Below are 17,268 nucleotides of genomic sequence, written 5' to 3'. Positions count from 1 at the left end.
ACAGGAAAATAATGCAAAAAAGTTTGTTTCCGGAAGAAAATAGCGTCACAGTCCAGTTTAAGTAAGTCCAGTGATGTTTCATTTTTGTTTTTAAAAAAGTTATTAATTTAGTTCATTTATATAATATATATATATATATATATAGCCGCTCAGGAGTAAACCTTGATGTCATCGTTCAGTTCAGTTCAGTTCAGTTCTTGTATGATAGCTTCCATGCAGGCAGATCAATATTATTGTTGAATATTAAATAAAATGTTAAATTTAATGTCCCCAACTAAGCAAGCCAAGCCAATAGCAACCAATGTGGAAAAAGGCGACAATGGCAAGGAATGGTATTGAGGTATCGGTAAATAACGTATCGCTTGCTGTCCGATTTACACCCAAAGTTTAAAACTGAAATATTTCCAATATTGCAATGTTTCTTCATCACCAACTTCACATTTGCTCTCAAAATGATGGACAAAAATTTACATTTCACACGCGTTATCTCCAGAAATAACAAAATTAAATAAATGATTAAATAAACAAGCAAATTTATGATCAAATAAATGAGCGAATATGCCAAAGTAAAAAAGCCCCACGATAATAGCGCGTATCGGCGATCTTTAACGATGAGGAGTATCGCCCCAACACGAGTATATAATAATATCATATATTTTAATCAACTAGTCAACCATCACGATCCATCCAGAGCTCATTGGCACTGAAATGCAGCAGACCCACACTGACCTTTTTCTTAACCAGAGACATGACCCCAATACGCGTGAGAACCGGCTGCCTGCAGAGCCCCTCACGCGGGACACCGTCAGCGAACGTCTCCGAACCGTCAGCCACCGGCTCACAGAGGTGCCTCATGAAGAGAGATACGTACGCCCTGCCAGAGAAACAAAGAAAGGAAAAAAAAGACGTTCCCTTAGCAGAACCCAAGTCTGAAGTTTACATGTCATTCTGTCAGGACCACTGTCGTCACGATTGACAATTAGCACACAGTTTTGATTGGCGGTATGGTTCTGTACTGGGCACATCCATGCAGCCTAGCATGGATAAGATAATTATAGAATTTATCTTGATTCAAGGGGAATCCGAATGCCAAATCCTTCCTGGACGAGAGGAGGAGTTGGGGATGGAGGAGGGTAATAAGGTCCTGAGAAACAGGTCCTATGAATACAGTGATAGGCGTCGTATTCCTATAGGTAGACGTGGATCAGCTGATGCGAACTTGACTAACGTGACCTGCCAGAACTGACGCTACACTTGATAATTACATATTCCAAACACATCTACTGGTAAAGAAAGTCCTACTTGAACTCTTTCTCGCTCTTGCCACGGAGGTCTCGCACGAGCCATTGGCAGGTGAAGGCGTCCTGAGCGGGCATCCCCCATCGCATGACGGCATTCAGGAAGGCTTTTCTCTGACGCGTGTTAAAGCCCAATACCTGACCAACACACAAAGACACACGACTAAACAGAAGACAGCAGATTCAACATTTATATAAATTGTTTTAATCTAATCAGACCTTATATTAACCTCATAAAAACAGACATGAATTTATTGCCATCATGAAACATTACTGGACAATTCTCAAAACTGGAAAAGATTTAGCCCAGTTATCTCCAGCTGTGTGTCAGTCAATTTAATTATGAGTGGCGCACATCCAGAAACGCTGTATATACTGACCAAATAGATAAGCAAACACAGGGAAAATACACTATTATCCACATTAAACTGTGACCAATGGGCTTATGTTGATTTTACACTAAGCTCAAGGATTTCTTTATATGGCCATTTGCAATAGTTGGGTCAAAACAAACGGACAAATAAAGTAAAAACTAGACAAAAAACAAATAAGTGATACCTCAATGTTGCCACCCACTCTGGCTAACAGGGGTGGAAGTGGTTTATCCTTTTCGTTTCTGAGCTGCCTGCGTGACTGTCTGCGACCTGGACGGGGGGAGAGGAGAGTCAGCCAAGATATCAGTTCAACATGTCCATCTCACTGAGCCAGCATCAGGAAACAGGGTTACAGCACAGGAAGGATACATTATCCTGAACAGCTGCAATACATAAACTGTGAATATGCCTCCAGAAGAATAGCAAAACCTGACAAAACCACAAGATGTACCAATACAGTACCAAAAGGAACACAAATGGACAAAAAAAATTAATCAAAGTCTAAAAGGTGCCAAAAGATGTATAGGGGTGGGGTGTAGTAGTTATAACTAGATTTATACATTTGTGAGTGGAACTTGTATGTGCAAACTCACTGCAATTAAGCTAGGTTGTATCTAAGGCTATGTTAACACGGTCAGTCCAAATCCGATTACTTGTATATCCGATTGGAATCTGATCTAAAATTCTTGACCGTCCAAATTGTGTATAGCTCCGAATATATAGCATATATTTCTTAGACCTAGTCCACACGTACACGAGTATTTGAGTTTTTCCTCCTTTGTTTAAAAAAAAAGTGACCATCATAGTATTGCATTCTGATGCCTCTATTCCGCAATATAATGGAAGAACTGTCCATGTATCTGTATACATGTTATAAGCCCTGTTAGCACAGTTATTAGCAGCAATATTTTGACTACGTCCACCATTGCACAGACAGGCCGAATGTAAACTAAGGAGATAGCGGCGCACAATCTAACGTCAAGCAAAGGAGATAACAGCATGTACTCCGACGTCACAAGTCAAAATCTCCGGTTTCACCGGCTACACGACAACTCTGTAACCGGAGTTTTAGACAATCTTCACCCTGGCAGGAGTTTTCAAAAAGGTTCAGTTTAAGTGACCTAATACTGTGGGCAGCGCTGTGTCATATTGCCATAGCTGTGCACAAGGCAACCCGCGTTCAGTCTCAGCTCGAGCTTCAGGCTTATTTGTTCATTAATGACGTAATCAGCGACTAGTTGACGTCGACTTGACCTTCATCACATACATTTTCAAAAATCTGCAATCAATAAGTCGTTCAACCCCTACCTGTTACCTGTTCACTAGTTTTGAGTTTCTTGGTTTTTGGTATTTGAATTGTTATTTTGAAGTGTTTTTTCTGTTTCCATTGTTCCCTGTGAGAAAATCACGTTTTTGTCAAAGACTACATGTAGATCGGATTCAGAACGATGATCAAAACATAGATGGAGTAGATCGAGTCCATCAACAATGTGGGAATGGACAGTAAGAGTGCGTGTTCTCACCCTCAGGTCTCTCATCAAAGTCCTCATCTTCCTCCTCTGAGCCCACAGAGTATTCGGATTGGTTATCTGAAATATCAGCATGCCACTCTGCAACAGCATATAGAAAAGAGCACGTCAGTAATGAACACTAAATTCAAACCATAGTACAGAGTGTGTTCAGCAGAGGTCAAACAATTTCCATGCACCAGAATCCTCAAATAAAGACCAACCAAAAAAAAAAAACAGACAGATGTGATTATTCCAGATTTGGCTCTTTTGTGACTAAATGTTCTGTATCTCCACTTATCTAACCATCCACACACATTCTATTCAAATTCCACTGTCAACGAGAATGATTTAAACCTACAGGAAAACAAAGGGCTGCTTAAACAAAAAATGAAAACCCACAAAAGTCAATTAGTGAAGCACAGGCAACTCTCGAATTTTAAAAAAAGCCAGTGGATTGCATTTGTAATATATTCTGCAGAGGGTATGCTGCAACATTACAACCTTGCAAGTCAGGATGCTTGGATACACAAAGAAAAGTATGTGTACTTACAGTTTATCTTAGTTATCACTGTAATTATGCAGCCATAAGCGCCACTGCGAAACCATAAATTTTATATTGTTCAGTTCTGGAGAAAACCTTCTATTATTTGTCTTTTTCCAGACCATTTTGTTTGTCTCTTTTTGACACATAAATGAAAAGCTGCCACACTTCGGCATCCCCTGGGTGTTGTGGAAGTAGCTGTTTTTGAGTCAACTGCATGTGGCTGTTCTAACCTGACCAAAGCAGCAGTGTGTGGGATATAATTTTTCTTTCCCACTCAATCAAAAGTAAAGTAGTAAACCACATGCCGAGAATGAAACTGCTACAAGATGTAATTTCGGAGATTTAAAAGAGATAATATGCTGCACTTATATGACAAGCATAAACATGGTTTATCGTAATAAAAGGCAAGAAGAATGGACTAATTAGAATACAGTGGGGTCCAAAAGTCTTAGACCACACGGAAAATCCAGGATTCAAAATCCACTTTAAACCATGACGGACATAAAATATTAGAAATATTTCAGAATTTCTGGGTTACTAATCAAATTATCATGTTTTCTTGTTATCTTTGTGAACGCAATCATGTGAGACGCTTCTGGGAGGGAATTAAACCAAATCCTTCTGATGACAGACTTTAGCTGAGGCATTTCAGAATGATGAAACCAATATTTGAGATGCTGTGCGATGAAATTGGTCCATACGTTTTTTGATGTGCATCAAAGGATTTTATTTATGTATTAAATGTGTTTCCATCATAGATTAAATGAATCTATTCTTATCAGATAAAAAGTATATACACCTCTATAATAAGTTTTTTATTCGCATTTTAAGAATTTATGTGCATCTTGGCGTTTCCAACCAGTGGTTTTGATGCGATATCCCAAAATGTGCATAAAAATAGGTTGATGGAAACATGGCTACTGAAGTCAAATGTGACATACGAAACTCTAAGACATTATTGAAATTCAATCTGTAGGAAGTGATGGATTGTACCTTGGTCCTCCTGAGCTGCGTCATTGTAGTTGACCTGTTTGCGGACTCTCTTTCCTTTGCCAAGATTGCGGGCCAGATCTTCCTGCTGCTGTTCGTAGTGATGCCTCAAGAGTTTCTCCCAGTAATCAGGATCCACGTTCTCTTCCTGCTTAATGATCTCTCTCTCGATCTCTTCTATCTGGAGACACAATTCAAGTGAGATCGCCTTAATATTTTCTTTAGTTGTTTATTTCAATTTTTGTGTTTGTTTCTCATGGAGACCAATAAGATTTAATGGCGAGCAAATAGAGACCAAGGGCCAGATTTACTAACAGCTTACATCAGCGCAAAGCATCTTTTGGCGTTAAAAAACTATTGTCAGTATTTACTAAAGACACGCAGTGAAACATTAGCGCTTAAAAGGCGTGGACAGGGTTATTTTTGTGGCTGACCTTATTGCATATGCATTTGTAGGAGTTTCTCTTCTCTTTTAAGACGCAAAATTTATGGGAGGAGAGTATTTAAATCAATCATTTAAGGTTTGCGCTAGTCAATTTACTGGTATTTGCGCCATTATTTAATGCCCAAATAAAAGCATGTCTTAAACCAGGCGCAAATTTGTGCTGCTCTTGGTAGATTGCGTTGGTCATTATGGAAATTATCTGCTGTGTTTTTTTTTTTTTATTTGCACATCGTCAGTAGATCACACGCAGAACTTTACACTCCAATCTGCGCTTTGATAGAATTACGCTCTCATGCTAATTCGCCCCGTTTAGTAAGTCAGGCCCAAAGACTCCTGCTTTTCACATGTTTCTCTTGAAAAAAAGAGCTCCAATAATCTCCAATATCCACTAGAGTTGTAAAAGAGATCTCAACACAGTCTTATTGCCAAAATCTGCAATCAAAAGTCAAAGATATCAAAAGAACTCAAACATTTCTCATTCAGTTCTTGCAAAGAATTGAATCAGCGATTTGCTATCCACAATACTTTTATAACTGTATACTCCTACCGTATGTCAAAAATTGTCTCATTTACATCTAATCCTAGGCCATGTGTCCACAAAGCGTTTTTAGCCAGCTGAAAATTGCAAGCCTCCGGCTGAAAACACCTGGCTGTGGACGATTGAGAGCACTTCAGCGTTTGTTCAGCTGAGACGCTTTGCTTGCTATGACACGGACAAAGTTGAAAATTTTTCAACTCTCAGCGACCGGTAAAAAAGAGAAATAGACGCTCAGTGCCTAAAAATGCGGCATCCCCATTGAAAACAATTGGAAAAATACGCTAGCCTGTGGAAAAAATACTTTGGTGGAAACAAGGTCTTAAACTACCATTCAAAATTTGAGGTCGGTAAGAGTTTCTCATAATATACATTGCACATAACCTAATTTCTTAAAGAGTCTGAAACGGTTCAGTCTCTCTAAACCCCTCCTTTCTGAGTGCCTGCTCTGCTCTGATTGGTCAGACGCTCCAGTCTGTTGTGGTTGGTCAACCACTTACAGCGTGTGTTGGATACAAAACGGAAATCTGAGTTTCAGCTCCGGATCTTCCTCAGCGCTTGATACACAGTGATATGAATGACACCATTGGTTTTTTAAGTATCAATTCCAGCATGGAATTAGGCAAGTCCTAGTTCTTTTGAAGTGCATCAAACTCCAGCCTCAGCTACAACTGCAGTGTTTGAGGCTCAAAGTAGATGTTGTTCACAGGCAGCCAATGAACACCATAGACTGGCATCATGCAAATGTATTACGTTGTTACGTAGGTTTGTAACAGGAAGTGAGACTGGAATTACTGACGACTCGTTTCAGCAGTTCAGAATCGATTCTTTCTTTTAGGAGACAATAACTTTAGGAGAAAAAAACTCTGCTGATATTTTACATTCACAAACAGCGATATTACACACCGCATGAAAGGTAAAATTAAAAAAAGTGTAATAGGGGCACTTTATCAGTCCCACTCTTTGATACTGCTCAAAGAGGTCTCCCACCTTGTCATCTTCTCTGACATTGTACTGGGCCACCTTGAAGGAGCTCAGATACTCGTTCATGTTCTGCATGTCAGAGTCATCTGTGGCGTCCTGGCTGCGGTCTAGCAGACGCTCGATGGCGGCGCTGTCGTAGTGAATTACACTGCCATCATCATCCTTATTGTCCCCTGCTGAAAAAACGAACACACAGGTGAACCTTCCGTATAACAAAGTGTTTTTTGGTCATTCAGAGCGGAGATGTTGGGCACAATCATGAGTTACAGAGCAGTTTTGAGTACAGAGTGAGTTTTTTCATAAAATTAATTTGTTGATACGTAGGTTCATTAAATTCTACACATCAACTGATTTATCTCATCAATCCCACCCTCAATCTCATCCTTGAAAAGCTCCTCAGTGCCAAACTTGAGGATGTCGTCCAGCTCTTGCTTAGACATAGATCCAGCTTTTGAGCCCAGACCGGGCCGCACCACCAAGTGTGTGAGCATCATCTTCCTTTTGGCCACCTGAGTGATTCGTTCCTCGACTGAAGCCCGGGTCACAAACCGGTAAATCATCACTTTATTGGCCTGACCAATGCGGTGAGCTCGACTGAAGGCCTGAGAAAAAGAGGTTATATTCGAGACGACTTAGAAAACTGCTACATTAAGCTTAATAAAATATGTTTAGCTTTGAAACCTCACGCTATTATGAGTTTCCCTGTCCACTAGATGGAACACTACATGACAAAGAAAATAGCGGAACAAAACCGTCAAGTGTGACACAAGTTAAGTGAATATCTGACTTACCTGAATGTCATTGTGGGGATTCCAGTCAGAGTCAAAGATGACGACTGTGTCCGCAGTGGCCAAGTTGATGCCCAGACCACCCGCACGTGTAGAGAGAAGAAAACAAAACTGACACGCTCCAGGAGCTGTAAGACAGACAGCGAGAGATTTGATGCAGATATTTAAAGTTACAAAATGTACACAAAGTTACCAAACTTTAGTCAATAAATCATCAATAATTCTTCCAAAACGTTTTTTTTTGTTTTTTGTCTTCCCCTGATTCACTATGGTAAGCCTATAAGTGTTTATATTTTAGACCTGTCGAGATGGTTTTCGAGGGAAATTGCGTATATGCGTCACTCGCCCGTGCGTGTCTCGTCATATCCGTAAATAGAGAGAAGTCTGGTCTGGTGTGTGTGACAGAAGTTTAGTTTCACAACGAGTGAGAAAGGTTGACATGGAGCAGCTAAATCTCAAACCTCCGGGAATAAACCCATTTAAAACAAACGCCGAACAGAGGAGAAAGCGAAAACGGCAAAAAGAGAACGAGACAGAGCTCGTAATAAAACAAGAATCAACATTGACTTGGCTTTTCGGAGATGGCGAGAAAAACTGAGGGATTTGAAATGTTGTAAAAGCGACACGGAGATGATGTTTTTATCACTCAATTTAGTAAGGTATTTTATTGAACAGATAAATTGCCATATGTAGCGCTCTGACAGAGTTTACTGTAATGCATTATCTATATACCTATACTATAACGTATATAGTGTACCTCAGGGGTTCCCAATTCTAGTCCTCTCGCCTCCCTGCTCTTCACAGTTTGTATTGCTGCGTCCCAATTCACATACTACCTGTCCTAATAGTATTCGAAATTAGAATTAGTGTGTCCCAAATCGTAATATGTTGAAATGAGTATTCCAAAGATAGCCGGATGGTGTATTTTTACCGGTTAGGATCCGAAGTGCAGAACCATGCAGACTCTAACGACTAATATTGCATGTTGGGCAATGATTCGATTAGAACTACAAACACAAATAAAAAGTGTTAAAAAATGGTGTTAACTAAAGTGCTAACTATGGTATGTGCGAGTCCAACGGTTAAGTAGAGAGGTTTAGATAAAGGGGTTTGAGTGCTTAATTATCATTATCTAACCTGAAGAAAATGTATGTATTCAATGTTATCTACATTATATTTCATATGCAACAGCATCGTGAACTTTTGTAAAGATACGTTTGGTCATGTACTTTTAAATGCATCATTATGCAAATTGAAAACACATGAGGAGAGTTATCAGCAGGAAAGACCCACGACTGGAAGATCAACGGGCTACTATATTTCTCTCTGAAACGGTAGGCAAATTGAATTTAATGTGGAGGATTTTAACTGTGACAAGATGATTGACAGGGCAGTTTAAACGATGACAGGATGCACGTAACTATGCAACAAGATTTGGCCCAAACAAGTTAAGAAGAGGATCAAAAGCGGTGCAACTTCTGTTGAGCGATTGGATTATAAAAAATTCCCAAAACATGTTGCAGAAATATTCATAGCGTGATAGGCTAAGATTTTTGTCATACACTTTGGCCACCCAAAAAGTCATCATAACAAATAACACAAACCTCAATAAAACACATTCAATCAACCTCAACGCCACAAATTACCAAAATAAATTCTCCCATCAACACAATACAAAATATAATTATAGCACCACTGTTGTTCAAATGTTTATATATCTTTCGATACTCTGGAACATTCAAATTCAACAACGATTCCAGACTTTACAAACGCTTTATACAGAGGAATATGTCCGTTCTCAAGTCATTTTGTCCTATTGTTTTGCTTACCCAACAATTAAATAAATCAACTGCCATTTTAAGATAAGGCATTCAGGATTTGCATAAACTTTTCTCCACATCTGAAAAACAACTGACTCAATAGCTCAAAGAATGGATTGAGTCTTACAAACAGAAAAATAGTCTCTCTAAATTCACCAAACACACATTTATCATCAACATTTGGACTGGGAAGAGAGGAGAGAGAGAGGGGGGAGTAAAGATGACTTCACACTGACATAATAGCTATTAAAACCAAACCAAACCTCTGGCTCAGTGTTTCTCAAACATTTCAGACCATCTTTGTTCAATATATACCAAATATATACCAAATACCAAAAATACCAAATGTATTTAAAATTTTGAGGCAATGTAGCTAATCTCTTACACTTTTTCCCATTTTTCTAGAAGTGCTCACAACAGCTCTGTCAAACTAGTTTCATTATTGATATCATAAGAGCTGAATCCAATTTTTTTGAGTTCAAAGTAGACTGCTCTTAAAGCTTGATGCAATCTAGCATTAGAAGGCACTCACATATTCTGAGGGCCAACAGAATAATATCTCACCCGTTTCTTAATCAAATCAGTTTTTGCTGCTCTCTCTTTAGTGCATATACTAAACGTGTTAAAAGTAGGGCACAGCTTGTCGACAGTCATACAGGGTTTCAGCGGGTTTTATGAAGGTAAGACTTTTTAAAGACCCTTTTAAGACCAAGTTAAGAAAATGTAAGGAATAAATTGAGGGGATTAGATATTTGTATCGTAAAACAGGATATAAATATATTGCAATGCATGTAACATATCATGCCTTTATGAATTTAATATGTACTGCACTGATTTAAGACCTTTTTAAGGCCTGCAGAAACTCTGTTTCAGACAAAATCATATTAACTTCATATATATATATATTCTTATTTTATGTTATTGCAATTTTGTTTCATCACCTGAAAACACCACAGGATCACTGCTGTAGCTAATTCTCTAGCTGTATCCAAAACGCACTACAGAAATATTCTCAACATATATATATGGTGAACTGCTGTTACCGTTGAATCTGTCGATGGCTTCCTGTCGGAGAGCTCCAGTAACGCCCCCATCAATTCGCTCATATTTATAACCCTCATAATCCAAGAAATCCTCCAGCAAATCCAGCATCTTGGTCATCTAAGGAGGAAACGGAGTATGTAAGCATGATCCAATCAAAATTTTCAGAGCAAATACCATCCAAGTGGCTACCGTGGGCTCCATATTAGACGGCAATAATTAGAAACACAAAGCTGTATACAATTTGAATAGAAATAAAACATGGTAAATACAATTTAAAAAACATTATATTTTGTAATATTTTTAGCATTTTACATTTCTAGAGTTTCCTCTGTGTACCACCTGGGGGCACTAAAGATACCACAATTTGATAGTCCATGCAAATACAGCAGCTTCTTATGTGGCATGTGTAATGCCTGGTACACATTGTACAATTTTGGGCTGTCAGACGAAAGTTGACCAATCATGGTGATTTCTGCAGTCTTGGCCCCTAAACGGTGATCCTATGCCGTAGAGTGAGAGAGGTTCAAAGACGGCTGTTGTCAAGGTCTTGCGATCGAACATAGCTTGCAATAATTTTCTGACAAGTGTCAGAACTTTAAAATGATAATCTCAACTTCTACTGACTAGCCAATAAATATGCAACAAGTTGGCCTCTTTTCCCTAGATATGACCGTGTCCATATTCTCCTCTTTTGCTTCCTTTTCTTTTTTTTCAGCGTACATAATAACCACGATTGCCGAAATGCCATTCATCTTGCTCTATTTGTTCGCCCCTAGCACATGCTGATGACGTTTTATTCTTCTATACTAACTTGCGTCGTAGCCTACGATTCAATAGGTGTCATCATCATCGTACATTCTACACGTCGTACCCAAGTTTATTAGATCCATGTCGTACAGTGTGATCTGTAATGATCTTATAGGATTGCCCAAATCACACAGTCTGTAGCCGGCATAAATAACAGGCAGTGTGAATGTGTATTTATAACATTTGCGTTTGTACCTGAGAGAACACCAGCACTCGGTGGCCTTGTTCTTTCAGTTTTCTGAGCATTTTCTGCAGCAGCGTGAGTTTCCCAGAGGCCTTAGTGAGACCGACACCTTCATACGCTCCACTTGGTGTTTTGGGAGCTTCCTGTAACACACAAACACAACAAAACAGCCTATGATACATATATGCTGAACAAAAACCCCTGACAAACAGTAAACACAGCATTTTAACAGCATTTTAACCCATTTTTCTGACAGCAGGTGGCAGTATTTCACATTACACAAGTTAGGATAGGTCCAAAAGAGCCAAAAACCCATCCAAATGTTCCAAATTCAAAAAGTTTTCATGTAGCTGTCAGAAGTACAGCGTATGTTCTTACGGCAGAAGCGACGGGGAAGAGGTAGGGGTGGTTGCAGCACTTTTTTAGGTCCATCATAATGTTGAGCAGAGACACCTGGTTCCCTCCTCCCTTAGAATTCAGCGCCTCAAAGTTACGCGTCAGAATGAACTTGTAGTATTTTCTGTTCACACACAGGGTACGCACAAAAACATATGAAAAAACAAATGTCCACCTACACATAACTCTATATATCGACTATTTATTTTTTGTTTTGAATGTTTAAGGTTGGCATGCATAAAAAGAAACATGTTTATTTAAACAAATGAACTGATTTCATTACTTTAGCTAATTATCTTGAGATGTATGAATAAATTCAGCATGCAAACGGATATTGATGTCTCACTTCTGCATGGGGCTGAGCTCCACTCGGACGATCAGCTCAGTTTTGGCTGGCATGTTCTTAAACACGTCAGCTTTGAGTCTCCGGAGCATGTGTGGGCCGAGCAGGTCGTGCAGTTTCTTTATCTGGTCCTCTTTAGAGATGTCTGCAAATTCCTCTAGAAAACCCTCTAGATTGCTGAGGGACAGAAACAAAGTGAGAGTGAAATCATTTAGAGTTGTGTTGATACAGTGTACATACAGTGGACCCCAAGAAAATGTCTGGACACTTCAGATAAACTAAAAAAAAGTATATCATCGCATTAGATACATTACATTTTTTTACTGTCCAAATACTTTGTTGGGCCACTTTTATGGTCTAGAGTGGATAAGAGTGCTTTTGTTTGTTTTGTGGTACTTGAAGCGGTTGGGCGTCAGGAAGTTGAGCAGGTGGAAAAGTTCTTCCAGGTTATTCTGGAGTGGCGTTCCCGTTAGCAGCAGCTTGTGGTCTATCTTGTAGTCATTCAGTCTCCTGAAGAACTAACACACCACAACAAAAGACTTCAGTTAATAAAACACACACACAAAACATACTTCTCTCAACTGGAAACATACAAGGTGAATCACTAATAATTTAGTATGAAACCAAGATAAGCACAAGGTGCATCACTAATAATTTAGTATGAAACCAAGATAAGCACAACTTGCCAATGACAAAACATTTTACATCTCTGTGCAAAAGTGTACAAATAGGAGTAGAATTAGTATGAATTTGTTTTTCGTAATGCATTTTTTTGTATGTGTAGATAATCCACAATGTATATATACTACCGTTCAAAAGTGTGGGTTTTTTAAAGTAATTAATACTGTTATTTAATGAGGACTCTTGATCAAATTGATCAAGATTTTCACATTGTTACAAATTTAAAGGGGCTATATGTACGAATTTTCATCGCTTTGTTTTTGTCAATGTGCGAACAGCTTGTAATAAAACTTAAAAAACCGAGAGGTTGTCTATGAAAGCCTGTAGACTGATTTTTATGTGAAGGACTAAGGATGTTTTTGCCGGGAAAATCAAAATCACTTCCGAGAGTCTCCCTTTCCGTTCAATGACACATGAAGCGAATGCTTATACAATGTTCAGGATAATACAGAAAGGGCCATTCTGTACTGTAATGTCAAGGTGCCATGCAAAGAAAAGAGATTAATTCAAACATAGTCTCACATAGCCAGATCTATATAATCAAACTATCATAACAATGTAATTTTAATGACCTCATCTGTCGAAATTATACCAGTGAATTGCAGAGCTGGTGCAAACAGATCCACATCACTATGATCAACTGTCTTTTCTCACAACTGTCATTTTTGTTGTGTTTATGTTGTTATTGAGAGAAAATTGAGCAGCACATATTTACATATTCATCTTAAGTCGCTCTCAGCAGCGTCTGGATTTTCGTTAACAGTATATCACAGCAAAGATATTTACAACTTCGTTTTACTTCGAAGCAAAGAACGAAAAAGAACTTCGCCGTGAGTGTATCAGGGCCTTGAATCACATTTAATCTCTTGTACATTACGCGTGCACGAGTGTGAGCATGAGAAATAAGTTGCTGGCTGCAGTTCACTTAATGGCCACCGGTGTCGCTAATAACTAGGGTTTCAGAGTTCTACATATAGCCTCTTTAAAATAAATGTTAATTTGAATTTCTAGTCATCAAATAAATAAAAATATAAGAAGCACTGTTTTCAACATTGAGAAATTTAACTTGAGCAACAAATTAAAATGATTGCTGAAAGATCATGTGACACTGAAAATATAGCTTTGCCAACACATAAATTTCATTCATTTGTTAAATGTTACTTGCGCACACACAATGAATACAAAAAAATAATTTAAAACTACTCAAAAAAGCACTCCAAAATAACATCTGACATCCAAATTTTTGTCCCCTCTATGATTTTTTAAACTTAGATAATGACTTGCTGAATGAAAATGCGTAATGGCATTATTATGACCGTTTATAAAGGCGCTGGTTTATTTCTGTCATCCTCAATCTGCTGTGTTGCAAAGAATCCAAAAAGTAATTTCCTTTCCTGTATTAAATTAGAAAATTAAATCTCCCACACACTCTCTCTCTCTGTCACAAACACACACACACAAACCGAATAAATCCTGGACAGAAAACGGGACAAACCCATGAAGTGAGTATACCTTGGACTGGTTGTTTTTGAGACGGTGGGCTTCATCCACTACAAGACAGGCCCATTCAATGGACTTGAGAACGTTCTGGTCTATAGTCACAAGCTCATAGGACGTCAACAACACATGGAACTTAATGGGCGCTTCTCTCTGGAGGGAAGTGAAAAGAATGGTTACAGTAAAAGTCATTTTTTGTATGTTTCTTACATAACCAAATTACATCCTTTCTCTCCATACTATGGCTACTCTCCTTTAACCATTTAACTTCTCTTCATTTTCCTCCTCACACTGTCCATCTTTGCATTTCACCTTTCCAATCACCAACAAACACGTTCTTTTCAGCGCTCATCTCCTCACCCGTAATTTGAAGGCTTTCTTTCCTCGATTCATCGCTGTGTCGTCGAAAGTGAACTCGTTCTCGCGGATGATGGCCCTGCTGTCCTTGTCTCCGGTGTAGGTGACAACATAGAAGTCGGGAGCCCACATCTCAAACTCCCTCTCCCAGTTAATGATTGTGGAGAGCGGTGCACTCACCAGGAATGGCCCTTTAGTGTGACCCTGGTGAAAGAAATAAACCCAGTGATAAGGAAGAATGGACAGAGAGAAACAGGATGGGAAGGAGAAAAATAGTGTGAAATTCAAGAGTTTACTCATCATTTAACATATAATTTTGTAACCTGACCCGCACAGACCTCTTTAAACAGTGAGTAGAGGAAGACAATGGTCTGGATGGTCTTGCCCAAACCCATTTCATCAGCCAGGATGGTGTCGGTGCCCTGAGCCCAGGAGAAGCGCAGCCAGTTCAGCCCCTCCAGCTGGTAGAGGTGCAGTGTCCCTCCTGTCTCTGTCACAAAGTCTGGCTGCTCTTCATACTTGATTGTGGGCTGAAAGAAGAGAGATGGGCAGAGAAGTGGTGAGAAAAGACAGAAAGAAAGGGTGGTCCTACACGCCTCAAAATCTTTAATGCACTAAGGACTGCTAGAAAGCAGATTTGACAAAATAATAACATCAGAGGAGGTTAAAATTTTAGTGGCCGAGAGAGCTTAATGTGCTGCAACTGAAGAAAACACATGCAAATAGAAAAAACACCAGCAAATGATGAAATCATCTTCATCAGTTTGATAACACATGCGCCGCAAATACAGAAAAGCACTGCAAATAGCACAGACCACAAAAAAAATATTTAATAGGGACCCTACAAGTGACGAACCTGGCTGGGACATACTTATTGTTCTATATCTATTCGTCAGTGGTGTTGTCGCTGACCTGAAAGGTGAGTTTTTTGTTAATTTTACCATCCTGATTGTGTGTGCTTTGTGTATACTTTTCAGCCTGTTTCTGTATTTGGTTGAGTTGTGAGTATTTGCAGCGCATTTCTGTATTTGGTTGAGTTGAGAGTATTTGCACCGTGTTTCTGTATTTGGTTGAGTTGTGAGTATTTAAAGCGTGTTTCTGTAATTGGTTGAGTTGAGAGTATTTGCAGCGTGTTTCTGTATTTGGTTGAGTTGTGAGTATTTGCAGCATGTTTCTGTAATTGGTTGCGTTGTGAGTATTTGCAGTGCGTTTCTGTATTTGGTTGAGTTTTGAGTATTTGCAGCGCATTTCTGTATTTGGTTGAGTTGAGAGTATTTGCACCGTGTTTCTGTATTTGGTTGAGTTGTGAGTATTTTCAGCGTGTTTCTGTAGTTGGTTATGTTGTGAGTATTTGCAGCATGTTTCTGTAATTGGTTGAGTTGAGAGTATTTGCAGCGTGTTTCTGTATTTGGTTGAGTTGTGAGTATTTGAAGCGTGTTTCTGTATTTGGCTGAATTGTGAGTATTTGCAGTGCGTTTCTGTATTTGGTTGAGTTGTGAGTATTTGCACCGTGTTTCTGTATTTGGTTGAGTTGTGAGTATTTGCACCGTGTTTCTGTATTTGGTTGAGTTGTGAGTATTTGCAGCATGTTTCTGTAATTGGTTGAGTTGAGAGTATTTGCAGCGTGTTTCTGTATTTGGTTGAGTTGTGAGTATTTAAAGCGTGTTTCTGTATTTGGTTGAGTTGTGAGTATTTGCAGCATGTTTCTGTAATTGGTTGCGTTGTGAGTATTTGCAGTGCGTTTCTGTATTTGGTTGAGTTTTGAGTATTTGCAGCGCATTTCTGTATTTGGTTGAGTTGTGAGTATTTGAAGCGTGTTTCTGTATTTGGCTGAATTGTGAGTATTTGCAGTGCGTTTCTGTATTTGGTTGAGTTGTGAGTATTTGCGGTGCGTTTCTGTATTTGGTTGAGTTGTGAGTATTTAAAGCGTGTTTCTGTATTTGGTTGAGTTGTGAGTATTTGCAGCATGTTTCTGTAATTGGTTGCGTTGTGAGTATTTGCAGTGCGTTTCTGTATTTGGTTGAGTTTTGAGTATTTGCAGCGCATTTCTGTATTTGGTTGAGTTGTGAGTATTTGAAGCGTGTTTCTGTATTTGGCTGAATTGTGAGTATTTGCAGTGCGTTTCTGTATTTGGTTGAGTTGTGAGTATTTGCGGTGCGTTTCTGTATTTGGTTGAGTTGTGAGTATTTGCAGCGTGTTTCTGTATTTGGTTGAGTTGAGAGTATTTGCAGTGCGTTTCTGTATTTGGTTGAGTTGAGAGTATTTGCAGTGCGTGTTTCTGTATTTGGTTGAGTTGTGAGGATTTGCAGTGCGTTTCTGTATTTGGTTGAATTTAGAGTATTTGCAGTCCGTTTCTGTATTTGGTTGAGTTGTGAGTATTTGCGGTGCGTTTTTGTATTTGGTTGAGTTGTGAGTATTTGCAGCGTGTTTCTGTATTTGGTTGAGTTGAGAGTATTTGCAGTGCGTTTCTGTATTTAGTTGAGTTGTGAGTATTTGCAGCGTGTTTCTGTATTTGGTTGAGTTGTGAGTCTTTGAAGCATGTTTCTGTATTTGGCTGAATTGTGAGTATTTGAAGCGTGTTTCTGTATTTGGTTGAGTTGAGAGTATTTGCAGTGCGTTTCTGTATTTAGTTGAGTTGTGAGTATTTGCAGCGTGTTTCTGTATTTGGTT

The 17,268-nt window shown here is 39.0% G+C and overlaps 1 protein-coding gene across 9 annotated transcripts in view; it reads right to left on the bottom strand.

Moving 5' to 3' along the window:
- The window catches only part of chd3 (chromodomain helicase DNA binding protein 3), a 66,779-nt gene that overhangs the window by 36,248 nt on the left and 13,263 nt on the right, over window positions 1-17,268 (bottom strand). For 5 of the 9 annotated variants that reach the window (XM_077227654.1, XM_077227650.1, XM_077227652.1 and 2 more), the window contains exons 14-29: window positions 14,937-15,128; window positions 14,602-14,802; window positions 14,257-14,394; window positions 12,460-12,581; window positions 12,067-12,240; window positions 11,703-11,844; window positions 11,336-11,467; window positions 10,333-10,450; window positions 7,473-7,597; window positions 7,052-7,283; window positions 6,688-6,857; window positions 4,721-4,898; window positions 3,196-3,282; window positions 1,857-1,942; window positions 1,303-1,436; window positions 730-874 (exon numbers count right to left, since the gene is read on the bottom strand). In XM_077227654.1, the coding sequence (XP_077083769.1) occupies window positions 730-874; window positions 1,303-1,436; window positions 1,857-1,942; window positions 3,196-3,282; window positions 4,721-4,898; window positions 6,688-6,857; window positions 7,052-7,283; window positions 7,473-7,597; window positions 10,333-10,450; window positions 11,336-11,467; window positions 11,703-11,844; window positions 12,067-12,240; window positions 12,460-12,581; window positions 14,257-14,394; window positions 14,602-14,802; window positions 14,937-15,128 (2,376 nt within the window). The remainder of the gene's footprint in view (window positions 1-729; window positions 875-1,302; window positions 1,437-1,856; window positions 1,943-3,195; window positions 3,283-4,720; window positions 4,899-6,687; window positions 6,858-7,051; window positions 7,284-7,472; window positions 7,598-10,332; window positions 10,451-11,335; window positions 11,468-11,702; window positions 11,845-12,066; window positions 12,241-12,459; window positions 12,582-14,256; window positions 14,395-14,601; window positions 14,803-14,936; window positions 15,129-17,268) is intronic. The other 4 variants (XM_077227655.1, XM_077227651.1, XM_077227653.1 and 1 more) reach the window with 1 other exon arrangement.

Source organism: Siphateles boraxobius, unplaced genomic scaffold (genome assembly GCF_051911475.1).
Source record: "Siphateles boraxobius isolate OS27281-9 unplaced genomic scaffold, OSU_SipBor_1 130, whole genome shotgun sequence".
Lineage (NCBI taxonomy): Eukaryota > Metazoa > Chordata > Actinopteri > Cypriniformes > Leuciscidae > Siphateles > Siphateles boraxobius.
The sequence above is the reverse complement of the archived record's forward strand: the minus strand, read 5'-3'. Positions and strand labels throughout refer to the sequence as shown.